This window comes from Lygodium microphyllum, chromosome 21 (genome assembly GCF_053477565.2).
Source record: "Lygodium microphyllum isolate KBCC chromosome 21, Lygodium_microphyllum_v1.1.10, whole genome shotgun sequence".
Taxonomy (NCBI): domain Eukaryota; kingdom Viridiplantae; phylum Streptophyta; class Polypodiopsida; order Schizaeales; family Lygodiaceae; genus Lygodium; species Lygodium microphyllum.
In genome coordinates this window covers 75,153,781-75,168,169 of record NC_141155.1, presented here as the reverse complement: position 1 = coordinate 75,168,169, position 14,389 = coordinate 75,153,781, and the positions used below count along the sequence as shown (strand labels likewise).

General features: G+C 44.4%; 1 protein-coding gene across 5 annotated transcripts in view; it reads left to right on the top strand.

Annotated features, from left to right (window-relative positions):
- EGY2 (ethylene-dependent gravitropism-deficient and yellow-green-like 2) overlaps positions 1 to 14,389 on the top strand; it is a 106,762-nt gene that overhangs the window by 51,349 nt on the left and 41,024 nt on the right. The window contains exon 2 of one of the 5 annotated variants that reach the window (XM_087661120.1): positions 102 to 176. The exons of 3 other annotated variants lie outside the window; for them this stretch is intronic. In XM_087661120.1, the coding sequence (XP_087517246.1) occupies positions 141 to 176 (36 nt within the window). In that variant the 5' untranslated portion in view covers positions 102 to 140. Of the gene's footprint in view, positions 1 to 101; positions 177 to 12,309; positions 12,490 to 14,389 lie in introns of all 5 variants that reach the window. One more of the 5 variants, XM_087661121.1, reaches the window with a different exon arrangement.

The following is a 14,389-nucleotide window of genomic DNA, read 5'->3' as shown; positions in this document are numbered from 1 at the left end:
ATCTACCAGCCTGCCACGTCATCAAAGCTTGCATTTACCAATTTTTAGCTGTTGTGTGGCTGCCCTGTAAACATCTCTGAAGGCTGTTTATTCCGTTTCAGGATCTATCAAAGTAGGACATACTCTCCAGCTCAAGCCTCATGCTCTCTACCCGGGCCCTAGAGACACGTTTGGGGGTCAGTGTTTCACCTTTGCATAGTGTGTTTGTTGCGTTGAGCATTGTATATATTCTGCATTCATTCATTCGTTATCTTCTTCAGTGTTCATCGTCTTTAAGTTACTCTAACCCTAATTGTGTTCTTTATTAGTTTGTGCTTTGTTGTATGATTGTGTTTGTTATCTGTGAACAAGTATTTCTTCACAAGTTGGGTGTAGAAGAAAGGGGTAGATCAAAAGGAACGTGACAAAATTTTGTGCAAGTGATTATGTCTTGCGATGAACCATCATCAGTTATTAACTTTAGCATGATAAATTTCTAGAGCGTTCTACTTGAAACAAGGGGAGTTTTAATTCCATTTCACATAGTTATGCATTATGATTCAATTTAAATCTACGCAGTTGTAAATTAATTAATGATGAGAGCTGCTCGTGGCATTCTCAGACCATCCCACTCTGTGTCCAGCAGTCCACTTCCAACAGTAGGCACCCACACTGACGCATAGAGCTGCATGTTGGGGCAGATTGTTGCAGCCTTGTACCTTTAGCCATTCCAGTCACACTGTTCCTTCTCTCTCCTGTGTTCACTCTTTGTCTTTGTCTTCTCTCCATGTTCACTTTCCTCTTTCCATTGCGCACTTTCATATGGTATTAGAGCCATGCATGGGAGCCGGAGATCTTGAAGAGGAGCGCGCTTTCTGCAACGAAACTTTCTAGGTGTTATCCCTACGTGTTGTAGACCTTGCGTTTGGAGTCAAATAAGGCAAGGCGGCCTATTTCCACTCCTTTACTGCTGTGTCTACCAGGGCAGATTTGCATTTTGCACCTGGGCGGCCTTATACAGGCTGGGTGGCACATTTGCAGGCTGGGCAGCTTCAATCTGCACATGGGCAGCTATTCTATTGGCTGGGCAGCACCATTTTGCAGGTTCAGACCTGCGTTTCCTGCAGGCAGCAGTGGCCCATCTGCGTTTTGCTGTGCAGAGTCTTTTCCAGTGCTGTGTGGTGTCCAGATCTTTACTGTGACTGTTTTCTCCATTTCCAATCTGCGTTTATCACCCTGGGCAGTTGGTTTGTTGGTGGGTGGCACCTCAGCAGTCTGGGTGGCGCAGTTTTGGGCAGCCTATTTACAGGTGGATAGACCTCTTTCTTTGCTGTGTTTACCTACTGGCTGGTCCTTTTTTACTAGGGCAACTTCTTTTTGGTGCTTGGTAGCCTCTTTGTTAGGCTTGACAAAGGGTAGATCACGTTTACTGCAGGCATTGCACTTCCGGGCACTCTTGGTACGATACCAGCCCCTGGATCAGCTACGTTTACAGGTTTCAGACCTGTATTCGTCTATGTTTATTGTTCCCCCTCCACATCAAGTTGTCTCTCTCATCTCAGATACTCCTTGTCTACATTGCTGCAGGTACATTGTTTGTTGGCCTGCAGATAGAAGGACCTTGTATAGGCGGAGAACTTCCCAGTGGTAGCATCTTTGTGGTTTTTTTTTGGATGTATTTCTTGAAGGACAAGTATGGCCAACGTGTATGCTTTGGGGGATCGTGTGGTTCAAGACGATTCAAATTGGCCACCATCTTATAGCATCTACTAAGCAAGTGCCTATCCTACCCTCTCTACCTGCATCCAACAAGCTAGATGGGACGAACTACCCTCTATGGTCGTGCCACATGGAGTGTCTCCTTGATGACTGTGACTTTTGGGATTTTGTTATAGTCCCTATACCCTGACCTATTGTGGATCCCCATGATGGAGTAAAACCTCGAATTCAGCAGCTTTATGGGATCGGTTGAATGCCAGAGTCCACTCTTTTCTTTTTTTGAGTTGTATAGATTTTGTGCGTGTACATGTTAGACGTATCCACACCGCTGTAGAGATTTGGAGGAGATTGGCTTCTCTCTTTTGGACCCAGACATATGGGCATTGATCATCTCTCGAGTTGAAGCTACGACAACTTTTTGTCGTAGATTCCCCTATGATAAGGGATCACATCCGTCAAATGGAGGAGCTTCAGGATGAGCTTGCATCCCTTGGTATGAACATTTCTTTGGAGGACCTAGTTGTGACACTTCCCTCATATCTTCCGTCACCGACATATGATGTGTTCTACATTAGTCTTTTGACTTCTCATAGCCGGGAGAGACTCACTTGGGAGGAGCTAGTTCCATTGGTGCTTGAGTAGGATGTACACCCCAATGAGACAAATTCTTCTGGAGCTCGAGCACATGGCCATACTTATGCGCTTTATGTATAGGTACAGGACAAGCGAAACTGAAGAAAAGGAAGAGGAAGAAGTTGGAGTTATCTTTCGACTTTGATGTAGATTTTGTGAGGAAGAGTCGAGGATATTCCCTTGTCCTCATTGTGGGAAGACGTCACACCCCAAGGAGAAGCGTTGGAGGATATACCATCACCTTCATCTAGGAGTACTTTGTCATCCTCTTTTATCACTGAGTCCGTGCTTATACACATTTATAAGGTGGAGGAGCCTTCTATGATTGTCTTGTCTATTGAGCAAGCTTGGCATATTGACAGTGGTGTATCGAGTCATATGACTCCTTGAGGTAATTTTTTGCAGGATCTTCGTCCATTAAAGGGTATCATCATCACCCCTCTTTGGTGCCTATTAGTGGTGTTGGCACCTTGCCTCTATTTTGTGACCGTCCATCGAATTTCGTTTCTGTGGGCCTGCATGTTTTGGATTTGGGCTTCCCTCTTCTTTTAGTTCATGGCCTTCAAAGTGTAGTTAGTTGTGTTTAGGTGGCCAATCCATTTGAGAAAGGACAAAAGAAGAAAAACAAAGGGAAGAAACTCAAATTGGATTCATCATTTGACTCTTAAGTTAGAAAAAGGTTAAACCGGAGGGCTTTCCCAAGTGTCCTCACCACAGATCTCAATAAGTGTTAGGAGAAATACCCTTTGTCTTGGTACAAAGGATGGATTGAAGGAGCCTATTTCTTCATCCACATCTGCTTTTACCTTTTACAATTGAGTTTGTATTCCTTCATATTCATCAAGGTGGAGGACTCTCCTATGGCTTGCTCATCTTTTGAGGACCCTTGGTTTATGGATAGTGGTGCATCTACTCAAATGACATTTAGGGTATGATTGGCTCTAGGATCTTCGTCATTAGGAGGGCTCCATCGTTGTAGGTAGAGTGGCATATTTCTGATGGGGATATCATGTTGTTACTTTCCGACTATCCACATTTGAGCTCCATATTTGCTTTGTGTTTATGTCCTCACCTAGCTTAGTATTGTAAATAAATACTTGAGTATAAAATATAAATACAAGTGTATGAGAAAACACAAAGTGATAATAATAGAACTCAAAGGTGAAGAGTGATTCAAAGATAATTAATAATGAATGAATAATCCTGAATGCTGTAAACACACCATGCAAGAGCGAATTCAAAACCTCAAACTCTTGTGTCTCAGAAAGGACCACGGAAGAGATGAATAGGAGAGTTTGTTGTGCTATGAACAGATCCCGAATCACAATAGGCAGCCTCTGGATGCAATTAATAGCTGCAATTGCAGATCTGGATGTTTGGATCAGGCTGATTGGAAGCAGTGGTAGTAGGGTGGCTTGCACAGTGTGAAAACACTAGGGCAGCGGGTGCTAGGCGACAGCAGGCAGCTGCAAATGCAGCTTTCTGGCTGCTGTTCTTGGGACTTCCTATATGGAGAAGGCTGGGCTGAACAGGCCAGCAGCAATCTGCAGCAAATGCTAGGCTTGAACAGCTCTAGAGCAGATGGCAGCAATTGCCAAGAGGGTGCCTCAGGCTAGAGAAGTGTTGGCTGCACCACGAACCGAGGTATCCATAAAGGAGGGATGTAGATAGTAGTGGAGCTTGGGCACCGGCTGATGGAGAATTTGCCAAACAAGGATGGGTAGAGTGGCTAGGAAACCTCCTATTTATAGTTGTGGATCCTCCCAAAGTTTTGAGTGTTGGCTTGTGGGATGCAAACACTTTGGTAATCTTTAATGAAATTTGTGTTGAACTAAAACACACTTTACAGCTGATTAGCATTTTTAAATAGCCCCAAAAGACACTTAATTATTCCCTATCCCTCCACCTTGGGCTCCACACGTAGTTACCATGCCCATACCCAATCCGCCCTTGCCCACATTTGGATCCGCTATGCATACTTCTCATATGTAGGTGGGCACTTTCGGATTCCTTTCCAAGTATACTCTACTCCCCACCCTATCCCCCCCCCTATTCATCCTACTCCCATTACACACCTCCATCTCTTAGTACTACCACTCTTGTTGCAATGACCAAGAATGTCTTCACAGATTAGACACGTTCTAATGGGTCAAATTTCAACACTTGGTTGAACTTCATGCAACAAGTGCTTGAATCTAAGGGACTTTGGGACCTCATTGTTGGTACCGATGAGTCTATGCTGGTTGGTAGCTCACCGAATCACATCTGTCAATGGATAGCATGCAATGCCACAACCATTGTTGAATTAATGCAAGGGTTGCTTCCTAAACTCCACTCTTAGTTATAGCATTTTCCCTTCGCATTTGAGCGTTGGAGTCATCTCATTGATTGCTATGTAGCTCAAGATTGCACTCGACGGATCAATCTTGATTTTGAGCTTCAAGAGTTTTCCATTAAGGAAGGGGATGATATGAAAGTCAAGTTGGCAAAATATCAGCTATTACTCATTGAGTTTGCCACTATTGGCTCTTGACAACAATTAGGTTACATTCTTCTTGAACAAGTTGCCTGACAAATACTTCCATTTTATCCAGCACATTATCTCACTACCTAGATTTTCGACCTTCTATGAGTTTAAGGGTCAGTTCTTGTGTTATGTGAGGCTGCACGGTTAAGTCCATAAGAAGTCCTCCAGACACACCCATTCAGAGGCAAGAGGGATGATGTGAAGTGTGTCGGAGAGTAACGTCCACCGGAGATGGATCCCAAGTTTGTGACCACCAATCGAAGTGTGTAGTCTGTAAAACGATGATCCCAGAAGGGCTTGGAGTACCAAACGCAAGTAGGAGAAGCTGTGGAGATGGAAGGCGGCCCCCAAATGAGTGTAAACGCAAACAGTGGATGTCGCCTGGATGAGGAGGAGCACCAACACCTATCGCTTGGAGGAAGAGACACCAAATGCAAGGGGCTGAAGGCGATGAAGATGCTGGTAATGGCTGGAAAATGCCAAACACAGCATGGAGGAAGGCACCAAGGCACTGCAAGGGCTGATGGAGAGGTGGCAGCAGTCTCGAAGGCTGGCCAGCCATGTAGAGGTAGACTCATGGTGGCTAAAATGGGCACTCAAGGGTGTGAATGAGGGCAGCCTGTCTATTTATAGATGTTAAAGGGTGCCCCAAAGAATTAGGGTTTTTGGGGGTACACTAAAACTCTCTCGGATTGCTCCCCTTTTTAGGGTTTTTCATTAATTAAGTGTGTTTTGGGGCTGTTTAAGAATGCTAACTAGTTGAAAAGCGTGTTTTAGCTCAACATCTCCTCTCGGGCCCAAAGCGGAGCTGAAAGGTTAGGCCAATCACTTTGATTTTTACTTACTCCAAGGCATCCCATCCCAAAGCAACTAGGGCTTTGGACAAAAAGGATACACGTCAGCTGCCCAGTGGCCTACCAAGACTACAGAGGCGACGGTTATTTTACCAAGGGAGTCGAAGTAGTCACCCCAGAGAGGATGGGGCATCGGACAAAGGGTGCATATCGGTTGCCCAGTGGCCTACCAAGCCCTACAAAGGCGGATGGAACCACATTGAACTTAAAAAGAAAAAGGAAAGTGAGAGTTAAATTTTATGGGATGTGGCTGATTGAGTAAGAATGACCCAAAAGACGGGAGTAGGGAGGGTACACCCAATACATCACAAAACAGTACAAGCTTACCCATCCACTCAAGGGTGTCGATGACAAGGAAAGATATGATGAGGGAGTATGGTGGTGTGGTGTCAACAACTGCTGGTGGAAACAACTTAGGATCCGCTAAAGTGTTGTTCTGCACAATAGGATGCAAAGTATGCTACATGTTGAAGAATGCTCATGTAGTAGGTGCCACTTGGACAGTGTCCCTCGTGGAAAAATTGTTCACATGTCCAAGTGCACTAGTACAAAGATGATGAAATCATGCAATACAAAGGGGAAGGTACAACGGGGGGAAGAATCCAATGTCGAAGACAAAGTGCTAAACCCTGCAGAATACTGAGAAGGGTAGGAATCCCCTCTCAACTTGGATGTAGATACGGAAGAAGGAAGAGGAGCTTGATGTCGGTCTTCGTGTGGTGCCGAAAACCATAAGGAATGGAAGAAGATGATGAAGATGAAGTGGATGAAGCATCTTGTTGGCTGAGCAAGATAGAAGTCACCGCCATGATAGCATTGAGAGAGACGCTGCACGATCCGCCTCAGGAGGGGAAACCTCCACGTTGGAAAAAGAGCAAGCATACCTAGGATGATGAAACCATGAAAGGAACAATGCACATCCCCATGTCTCTAGCCCAGGTAGGACCAAAGTAATTTGCAAGTTAGCCCTACAGTGGAAGACAAAACCCTGCAAAAGAGATGAGAATCTGCAAACACTGAGGTTAGTGGTGAGATGCTCCAAAGCAAAACATAACACAGAGAAAATCTAACTGAAAAGACAATGCAATGAATGTGTATGTGTGTGAGTAAATGCAACAGAAGACTTAAGAATGGAAAAGCTAAGGACAATGAATCCTATGGGCCTGACTCTAAGAGTGCGAAAAATGGATGCTAGATTGACCTAGGGTACCCTAAAGGACCTAGAGACATGCTAGTATAAGAAAGTGTCTACCATCGTGTACGTCCAGTAGCAGGGCTCTACCAAGGCCATAGTTGTATTCATACTACGTACGGACTAGTTCGTTCAGTACTGTTCGTACCGTACCGTACCGTACAGTACGTATCCATATCAATTCATACAAAAAAACAGGTTATTTTTGGCCTATAAAGACTTACTCCTAAGCCTTATGCTTATTATTAGAATTTCAAGTCCCTCTCACTTTCTCTCTCCCCCAACTTCCAAGATGAGTATGCAATTTCAAGAGCATCCCCCTTCCCCCTCTCACACATACACACACACAAAAAAAAAAAGAAAGAAAGAAAGAATAAAGAGCCTCTTTATCTATCCACCCTACACTTTGCTTTGTTGTATGATGTATTATATATACACTCCCATTTGTCTTCTAGTAGTGTGTTGCGTATGTTGTGCATGAGGTTTTACCTTGTTACCCTCATGTATTCATCCTATTAACTCAAGTGACATTGCTATTTTAGCTCTAAACATGTATTCTATTATCTATAAACCAAAATAACTAAGTTTTTGTTTTTTTTTCGTACTAATATTGTATTGTACCTTATAAAATCATCAAGTACCAATTAGTACCGTATTTTATGTACCGTATCGTATCTTTCGTATCTGACAAACTTGGCCAATGCTTGACGAGGTGGAGAAGAAGGTGAGATGGATGCATGAAATGCAATAGGATCGGGACCTGCAAACCAATCAGCCAGTCCCTCAAGGGTAGTGAAAGAGACTGTCTATTGAGGCTGTGCTGGGGCCACATGTCTAGCTGCAACAACGAGTGCTAAAGGAGCAGATGAAGCAGGAGCGAAAGGTGTAGGCCCCCACTAGATTGTGCAGTCGCAGCGGTCTGCTAAGGCTTTTTAGGTGGAAGACATTGGATCGACACTCCTCATCCACATGCCCTGCTCTCTGGCAATGTGTGCAAAATCAGTTTTTCTTAGGGAGTTGCTGCCAAATTTGTCTAGATTCTTTGGTTCCATTTAAAGAAGAGGAGGCACCCTTTGATTGGCTTGCCTTCGCATCTTGCGAGTTCTTGCCACTGTTGGTTTTCCCTCTCGAAGAAGAGACAACCAACCCCCTTTGCTCGAAACAAGGTTGTGATAAGGATTTCTTATGGACTTGATCATGCAGCCTTACGTAATGCAAGAACTGGCACTCATACTCGTAGAAGGTTGGCAATTGAGGCTGTGAAATGATGTGCTTGAAGTATTTGTCAGACAACTTATTCAAGAAGAACGTAACCTGATCGTCGTCTGACTTTGGAGAGCCACTAGTGGTGAACTCAGTGAAGTAACTGCCTATATTCAGCGAGCTTGACTTTCAAATCATCCCCTTCCTTAAGAGAGAACTCTTGAAGCTCAAAGTTGAGATTTATGTGCGGAGTACGATCTCGGGCCGCATAGCAGTTGAGAAGATGATTCCAATACTCTGATGCGAGCGGGAAGTGCTGTAACTACGAGTGAAACTCAAGAAACAATCTTTGCATCAGCTCAACATTGGTTATGGCATTGTGGGCTCTCCATTGACAGATGTAGCTAGGGTGAGCTAGTCGAGGGTCCGCCAGCATAGGCTCTAGACCAATGACGAGGTCCCAAAGACCCTGAGACTCAAGCACTTGTTGCATGAAATTCGACCAAGTAGTGAAATTCAGCCAGTTAAAACGAGTCTTATCCGTGAAGGCATTCTTGGCCGTTGCAACAGAAGTGGTAGTGCTTGGAGATGGGTAGTGTGAAAAAGTGTAAATGGGGGTAAGATGGGGGAGTGGAGTGCACTTGGGAATGGGCCCCAAAGTGCCCACCAAGCATTCGGGTAGTGTACAAGGTGGATCCATAGGTGGGGATGGGCTGACTAGGCATAAGCATGGTAGTTGTATGAGTAGCCCGTGGTGGAGGTGGGATGGGAACATGTGGAGTAGAAAATGAAAATTCCTGCGTAGGTGTAACCCAAGGGAAGTGGGATGACGCACCATAAGCCAAGGATGGAATCCCTTGCGTCTGAGTGGTCATGGAAGAGGTGAATCTGGGGGTAGTGAGGGGTATGCCCATCACAGCCGTCCCAGGTGCTATGGGTGTGCTCGTTTGCAAAAAGGTGAGAGGCACTGTGTTAAAGGGTGGCATTCCCCCTAACGAAGTACCATGGTGCAAAGGGGTAGAGAAGGAGAAGGTGCTAGAAGCGGAGATGGAAGATCCAACCCCTAGTGTGTGTGAAGCGGATGTGGAGTGTAATCCGAGATTTTGAAAGGATAAAGAGAGATGATCAAGGGTGGAGGTAGAAGAGGGTGGGATGGGAGGGAAGTGAGAAGTGTGTGTTACATGCTCAAATGAAATAGAAGCTGTAGATGTACTTGAATTCTGTCTGCTTCGTGAGCCCCCTCTATTAAAGTTCACATACACAAAGCCATCCGGATCCTGCACCTCAAAAGAAGAAACAAGCGAGAGTTTTAATTCATTCAACTCAAAAGGGTTGTACCAACCTGACACTAAACTTGGCTTAAATGATGAAGATGTATCGCCAGACGCTCCAAATGCCGTATGTCCTTCATGATTGGAGAGGGCCAATCTCACCAACCGGTACTAATGTGGTAGCAAAGCTTGTAGGAGGGGTGTAAACATTAGTGTACTTGTTGCGATAGTACTTCTCAAAGTCCTCTGTCATGCTAGTGAAATCTGGAATAGGAGTAGGAAAAGAAGGTGAAGGTGAAAGTGGAGTGTCGTCCTCACTGAGTCCATAATGCCTTCTCAAGGCCTCGAGTGATGGAGAAGCCTGATAGGACATCATAGGAATTGGAGAAGGTGTCTGGGACATTGTGATTTGGTTACGAGTCGTATTGTGTGCCTCGCACAAAGACTAGCTCTCCACAATATCCGTAGGATACTCTTTACAAGAGCACCGGCTTTGATACCATGTGAAGAAAATTGCTAGTATTTGCACTGAGAAAACACAGAGTGTACGACCACAAGAGAAACACAAAGAGATAGACACAAACATAGAAAGCAAAACTCAAACCCTAAACGCAAAACTCAAAAACTCAAACACAAACAGAAGAAGGAAAAGAAGAGCGCAACTCTGAAGTGAATGAATACTGCAAATGAATGTAAGAGTGTACAAATACTCAAGGGTAGAGCAGTGTGTCGGAGAGTGATGTCTACTAGAGATGGATCCCAAGTCTGTGACCACCAATCGGAGTGTGTAGTTTGTAAAACGATGATGCCAGAAGGGCCTAAGCACCAAATGCAAGTAGGAGAAGCTGTGGAGATAGAAGGCAGCCCCCAGATGAGTGTAAACGCAAACTGTGTATGTCGCCTGGATGAGGAGGAGCACCAACACCTGTCGCTTGGAGGAAGAGACACCAAACGCAAGTAGCTGGAGGTGATGAAGATGCTAGGGATGGCTAGAAGATGCCAAACACAGCTTGGAGAAGGCACCAAACAGTAGGCGATAGCCTGGAGGAAGGTGCCAGGGCATTGCAACTGCTGATGGAGAGGTGGTAGCAGTCTTGAAGGCTAGACAACCACGTAGAGGTAGATTGATGGTGGCTGAAATTTGCACTCGGGGTGTGAAACTTGCACAGATGGGAATGAGGCTGAATGGGGGCAGCCTGCCTATTTATAGATATTGAAGGGTGCCCCAAAGAAATTTGGGGGACCATTGAAACTCTCTGGGACTGCTCCCCTTTTTAGGGTTTTTCATTAATTAAGTGTGTTTTGGGGGTGTTTAAGAATGCTAATCAGCTGAAAAGCGTGATTTAGCTCAATAATTGGTTGCCTTTTCTTTGGGGGGAGGTGGGGCGGAACCAATAGTGGTAAGAACTCGCACGATGCAAAGGCAAGCCAGAACATGGGTGATACCACTTTCTTTGATGGAACCAAAGAAACACAACTCCTTTGGCAACAAATTCCTAAGAAAAATGGGTTTTGTACACACTGCAGAGGTTGGGTTATGTGAACGAGAAGTATCGTACCAAGTTCTAGGGTCTTCCTCCTAGAAAACCATTGCAGATTACTGCTACTGTCTCTACTCTAGGTGGCTAGTTAGTGGGGGTATGCCTCTTGCTGCTACACCATCTGCTTTATCTGCCCCAATGCCTACTGGATATGTGGCATGTGGATAGCCTCAACAGCCTATCTCCTTTACTACTCTTGAAGGATTGGCTGATTGGTCTACTAGTGGCTCACCTATTTCACTTTATGCATCCATTCCTAGGGCATCCATTGCACATTCTAGGACCCCTTTTCCACCTCGTCATATATAGTGGTGGCCACATACTTAGCCTTTCCCCTTTTAGACTTCTATTGCATACTTATATGTGAAGAAATACCCTAACATAGAAACACAAATAACACCATACAACAAAGCACAGACTGATAGAAGAACACAGTTAGGTTTAGGGTAACTCAAAGACAATAAACACAGAGAATAAATGAAATGATATGACTATTGAATATACAATGCTCATGCAACAAACACACTATGCAGTGAATGAATACTATACATCGAACTCCTATATCTTAAGGATCAGGGCAGGGGTAATGCGTTGGAGAGTGTGTCGTACTCTGAACGGATTCTGAATTGTAGCAAGGCAGCCTCTGGAGGTCAAACACTAGCAAATACAGCCAAGGAAGGTTGGAACTGACGCAGACAACAGTGCAGGAGAGAGAAATACTAAAAACGTAGGTGAGGAGAGAGAAAGACTAAAAACGTTGGCTGCAAGAGAGAGAAAACAAAAAAGTAGGCTTCTAGAGAGAAAAATACTAAAAACGCAAGAAAAACTAGTAGCAACAGGCAACATGCTGAAATTAGCTCCGAATAGTGTGTGGTAGGCTGGAAACAGGTGCCAGAATGTTGTAGATAGCAATGACGAGCTTGGACCGTGATGTCCTCGGCACCTAGGGTGTCGGGTAGCAAGTTGAAATACCTGAAATTTGCAAAAACAAGATTAAGGCTAAATGGAGTGCAACATACCTATTTATAGAAAGTTTGGGCCCTCCCAAGTGGGTTTGTGCTTATGGGATATAAACACTCTCTAGAAACACATTTCTTTTTAAATAAATAAGGTTTTTTCCTTAATTAAGCATGTTTTGGGGCTGTTTAAGTGAAGCTAATGCATTTTTAGCTTAACATCCCCTCTCAGGCCCAACAACAGTGCCACGAGAAGTAGGTGAGCCAAGCTCTTTTTTCTTTTCTTTACCTTTTACCTAGGATCGGCTTGGGTACACCTCATTGTATTTCACTTTTAGTTAGTATTGCTTTCTTTATTTTTTAGTTTTGCTTTTTGTTTTTTGGAGCATCTCACTACTCACCTCTATGCTTACCAATTTTGATCTCTTTTGCAGGGTTTTGTATTTCAGAGTAGGGTAAACATACAAGCTTGCACTAGTCCTTCTTGAGCTTGAGATGGGAGATGCACGTCGTTCCTTTCATGGTTCCATCTACTTGGAGTTTTACTCTTCTACCAGCATGGAGGCTTCCCCTCTTGCAGCGGAGCTTACAACGTCTCTCTTGATGCTATCATGGTAGTGCCTTCTATCCTTGCTCTTTCAGTAGGGATGCTTCATTATCTTCGTCCACATGGTTCCCGACACCATACGAAGACCAACATCCTCAAGCTCCTCTTCCTTCTTTGGCATCAATATCGAGGTTGAGAGGGGGGTTTTATCCTTCTTGGTATTCTGCAGGTTTCGGCACTTGTCTTCGATATCGGCCTTCCCTTGTGTTGTACCTTTCCTTATGCATTGCATGATTTCATCATCTTTGCACTAGGGTGCTTGGGCAAGTGAACAATTTTTCCACAAGGGACACTATCCAAGTAGCACCTGCTGCATGAGCATTCTTTAGCGTGTAGCATACTATGCATCCCTTGTGCAGAGCACCATTGGACATATCCTAAGTTGTTTCCACCGGCATATTACACAACCATCCTTGCTTCACATGATACTTCATTACCTTTTCCTCATCATCGACATCCTTAAGTGGTTGGATAAGCTTGTACTGTTTTGTGAGTGAACCACCCCTACTTCCGTCTTCTAGGCTACTATTATTTAATTGGCTGCTACCCCTAAAACTACCTTTCCACCAAAAAATGAAAAAAAGGTTCAATGTGGTTCCATCCATCTTTTTAGGGCTTGGTAGGCCACTGGGCAGCTGATGAGCACCCTTTGTCCAATGCCCTATCCTCTCTGGGGTGACTACTTGGACTCACTTGGTAAGATAACCATTGCTTGTGTAGTCTTGGTTGGCCATTGGGCAGCTGACATGCAGCCTTTGTTTGATGCCTTGGTTGCCTTGGGGTGGGATGCCTTGGGGTAAACATTGTAGGCCTTCCCTTTAAGGCTCAATTTTGTGCCCAAGAGGGGGTGTTGAGCTAAAACATGCTTTACAACTGATTAGCATTTTGAACAGCCCCAAAATATGCTCAATTAATGAAAAATTCAAATTTCGTGCACGGTTTGAGGGAGCTTCAGTGGTCTCCCAAAACCCTAAATTTTTGGGGCAGTCTTCAATATCTATAAAAAGATGGCCTGCCTGCCATTTAGCCTCATCCTTTAGTGCAAGTTTCTCACTCTTTCGTGCAGATTTCAGCCATCAGCCACCTACCATTTGCTATCGAGCCATCACCGATTGCAACCCATCACTCTCCAACCCTAGGCAGCATGTTTTTGGCCATCGCCATGCTATTTCGAGGTCTCCATCTGTTGCATCATCATAGCACCTGATCAACCAGCTTTTTTAGCATTTGGTGCCATGCAACAGGCTGCTGCCATCTCTCCCACCAACAAGTGATTGCTGCAGTATGTGCATTTTTGGTGTCTAGCAAGCCGTCTACATCAGCAAATACCTCTCGTATTGGCACCTCATAGTTTTTTACCTTAGGTGATTAGTTTTCAGCCTTCCTCTGGTAGTACACTATTGCATTTACCAGATTTCAGTCTTTGGCTATTATGTTTTGGTGACCTGCCTGTTGCCCTTCATTATTAAGCACTGTCTCATGTCGACTAGTGGTTACAACACTTGGGATCCGTGGTCAGTGGACATCACTCTCCGACACTCCATTGCTTTGCCCTTGGGGAATGTGTACACTCTTACATTCATTTACAACATTCATTCACTTTAGAGTTTCTTCTCTCTATGTTTGTTTTTGTGTTTGAGTTTTGCTTGTCTATGTCTGAGTCTTTGTGTTTCAGTCTTGGTCATACATGCTGTGTTTCCTCAGTGCAAACCCTAGCATATCTTCACAATTTGGTCATTTTTGAGTTTTGGGGTTGTTTAAAGAGATAATTGAGGTTTTGAGTTTTTAATGCACCTTTTTAGCTTAACGGGTATACGGGCTATCTTCATTGGGCAAGTAGTCTTTGTGAAGGATGCTATTTCATGGGCTATCCTTCGGACATAGTTTTTGGAGTGTGGGCTATATCA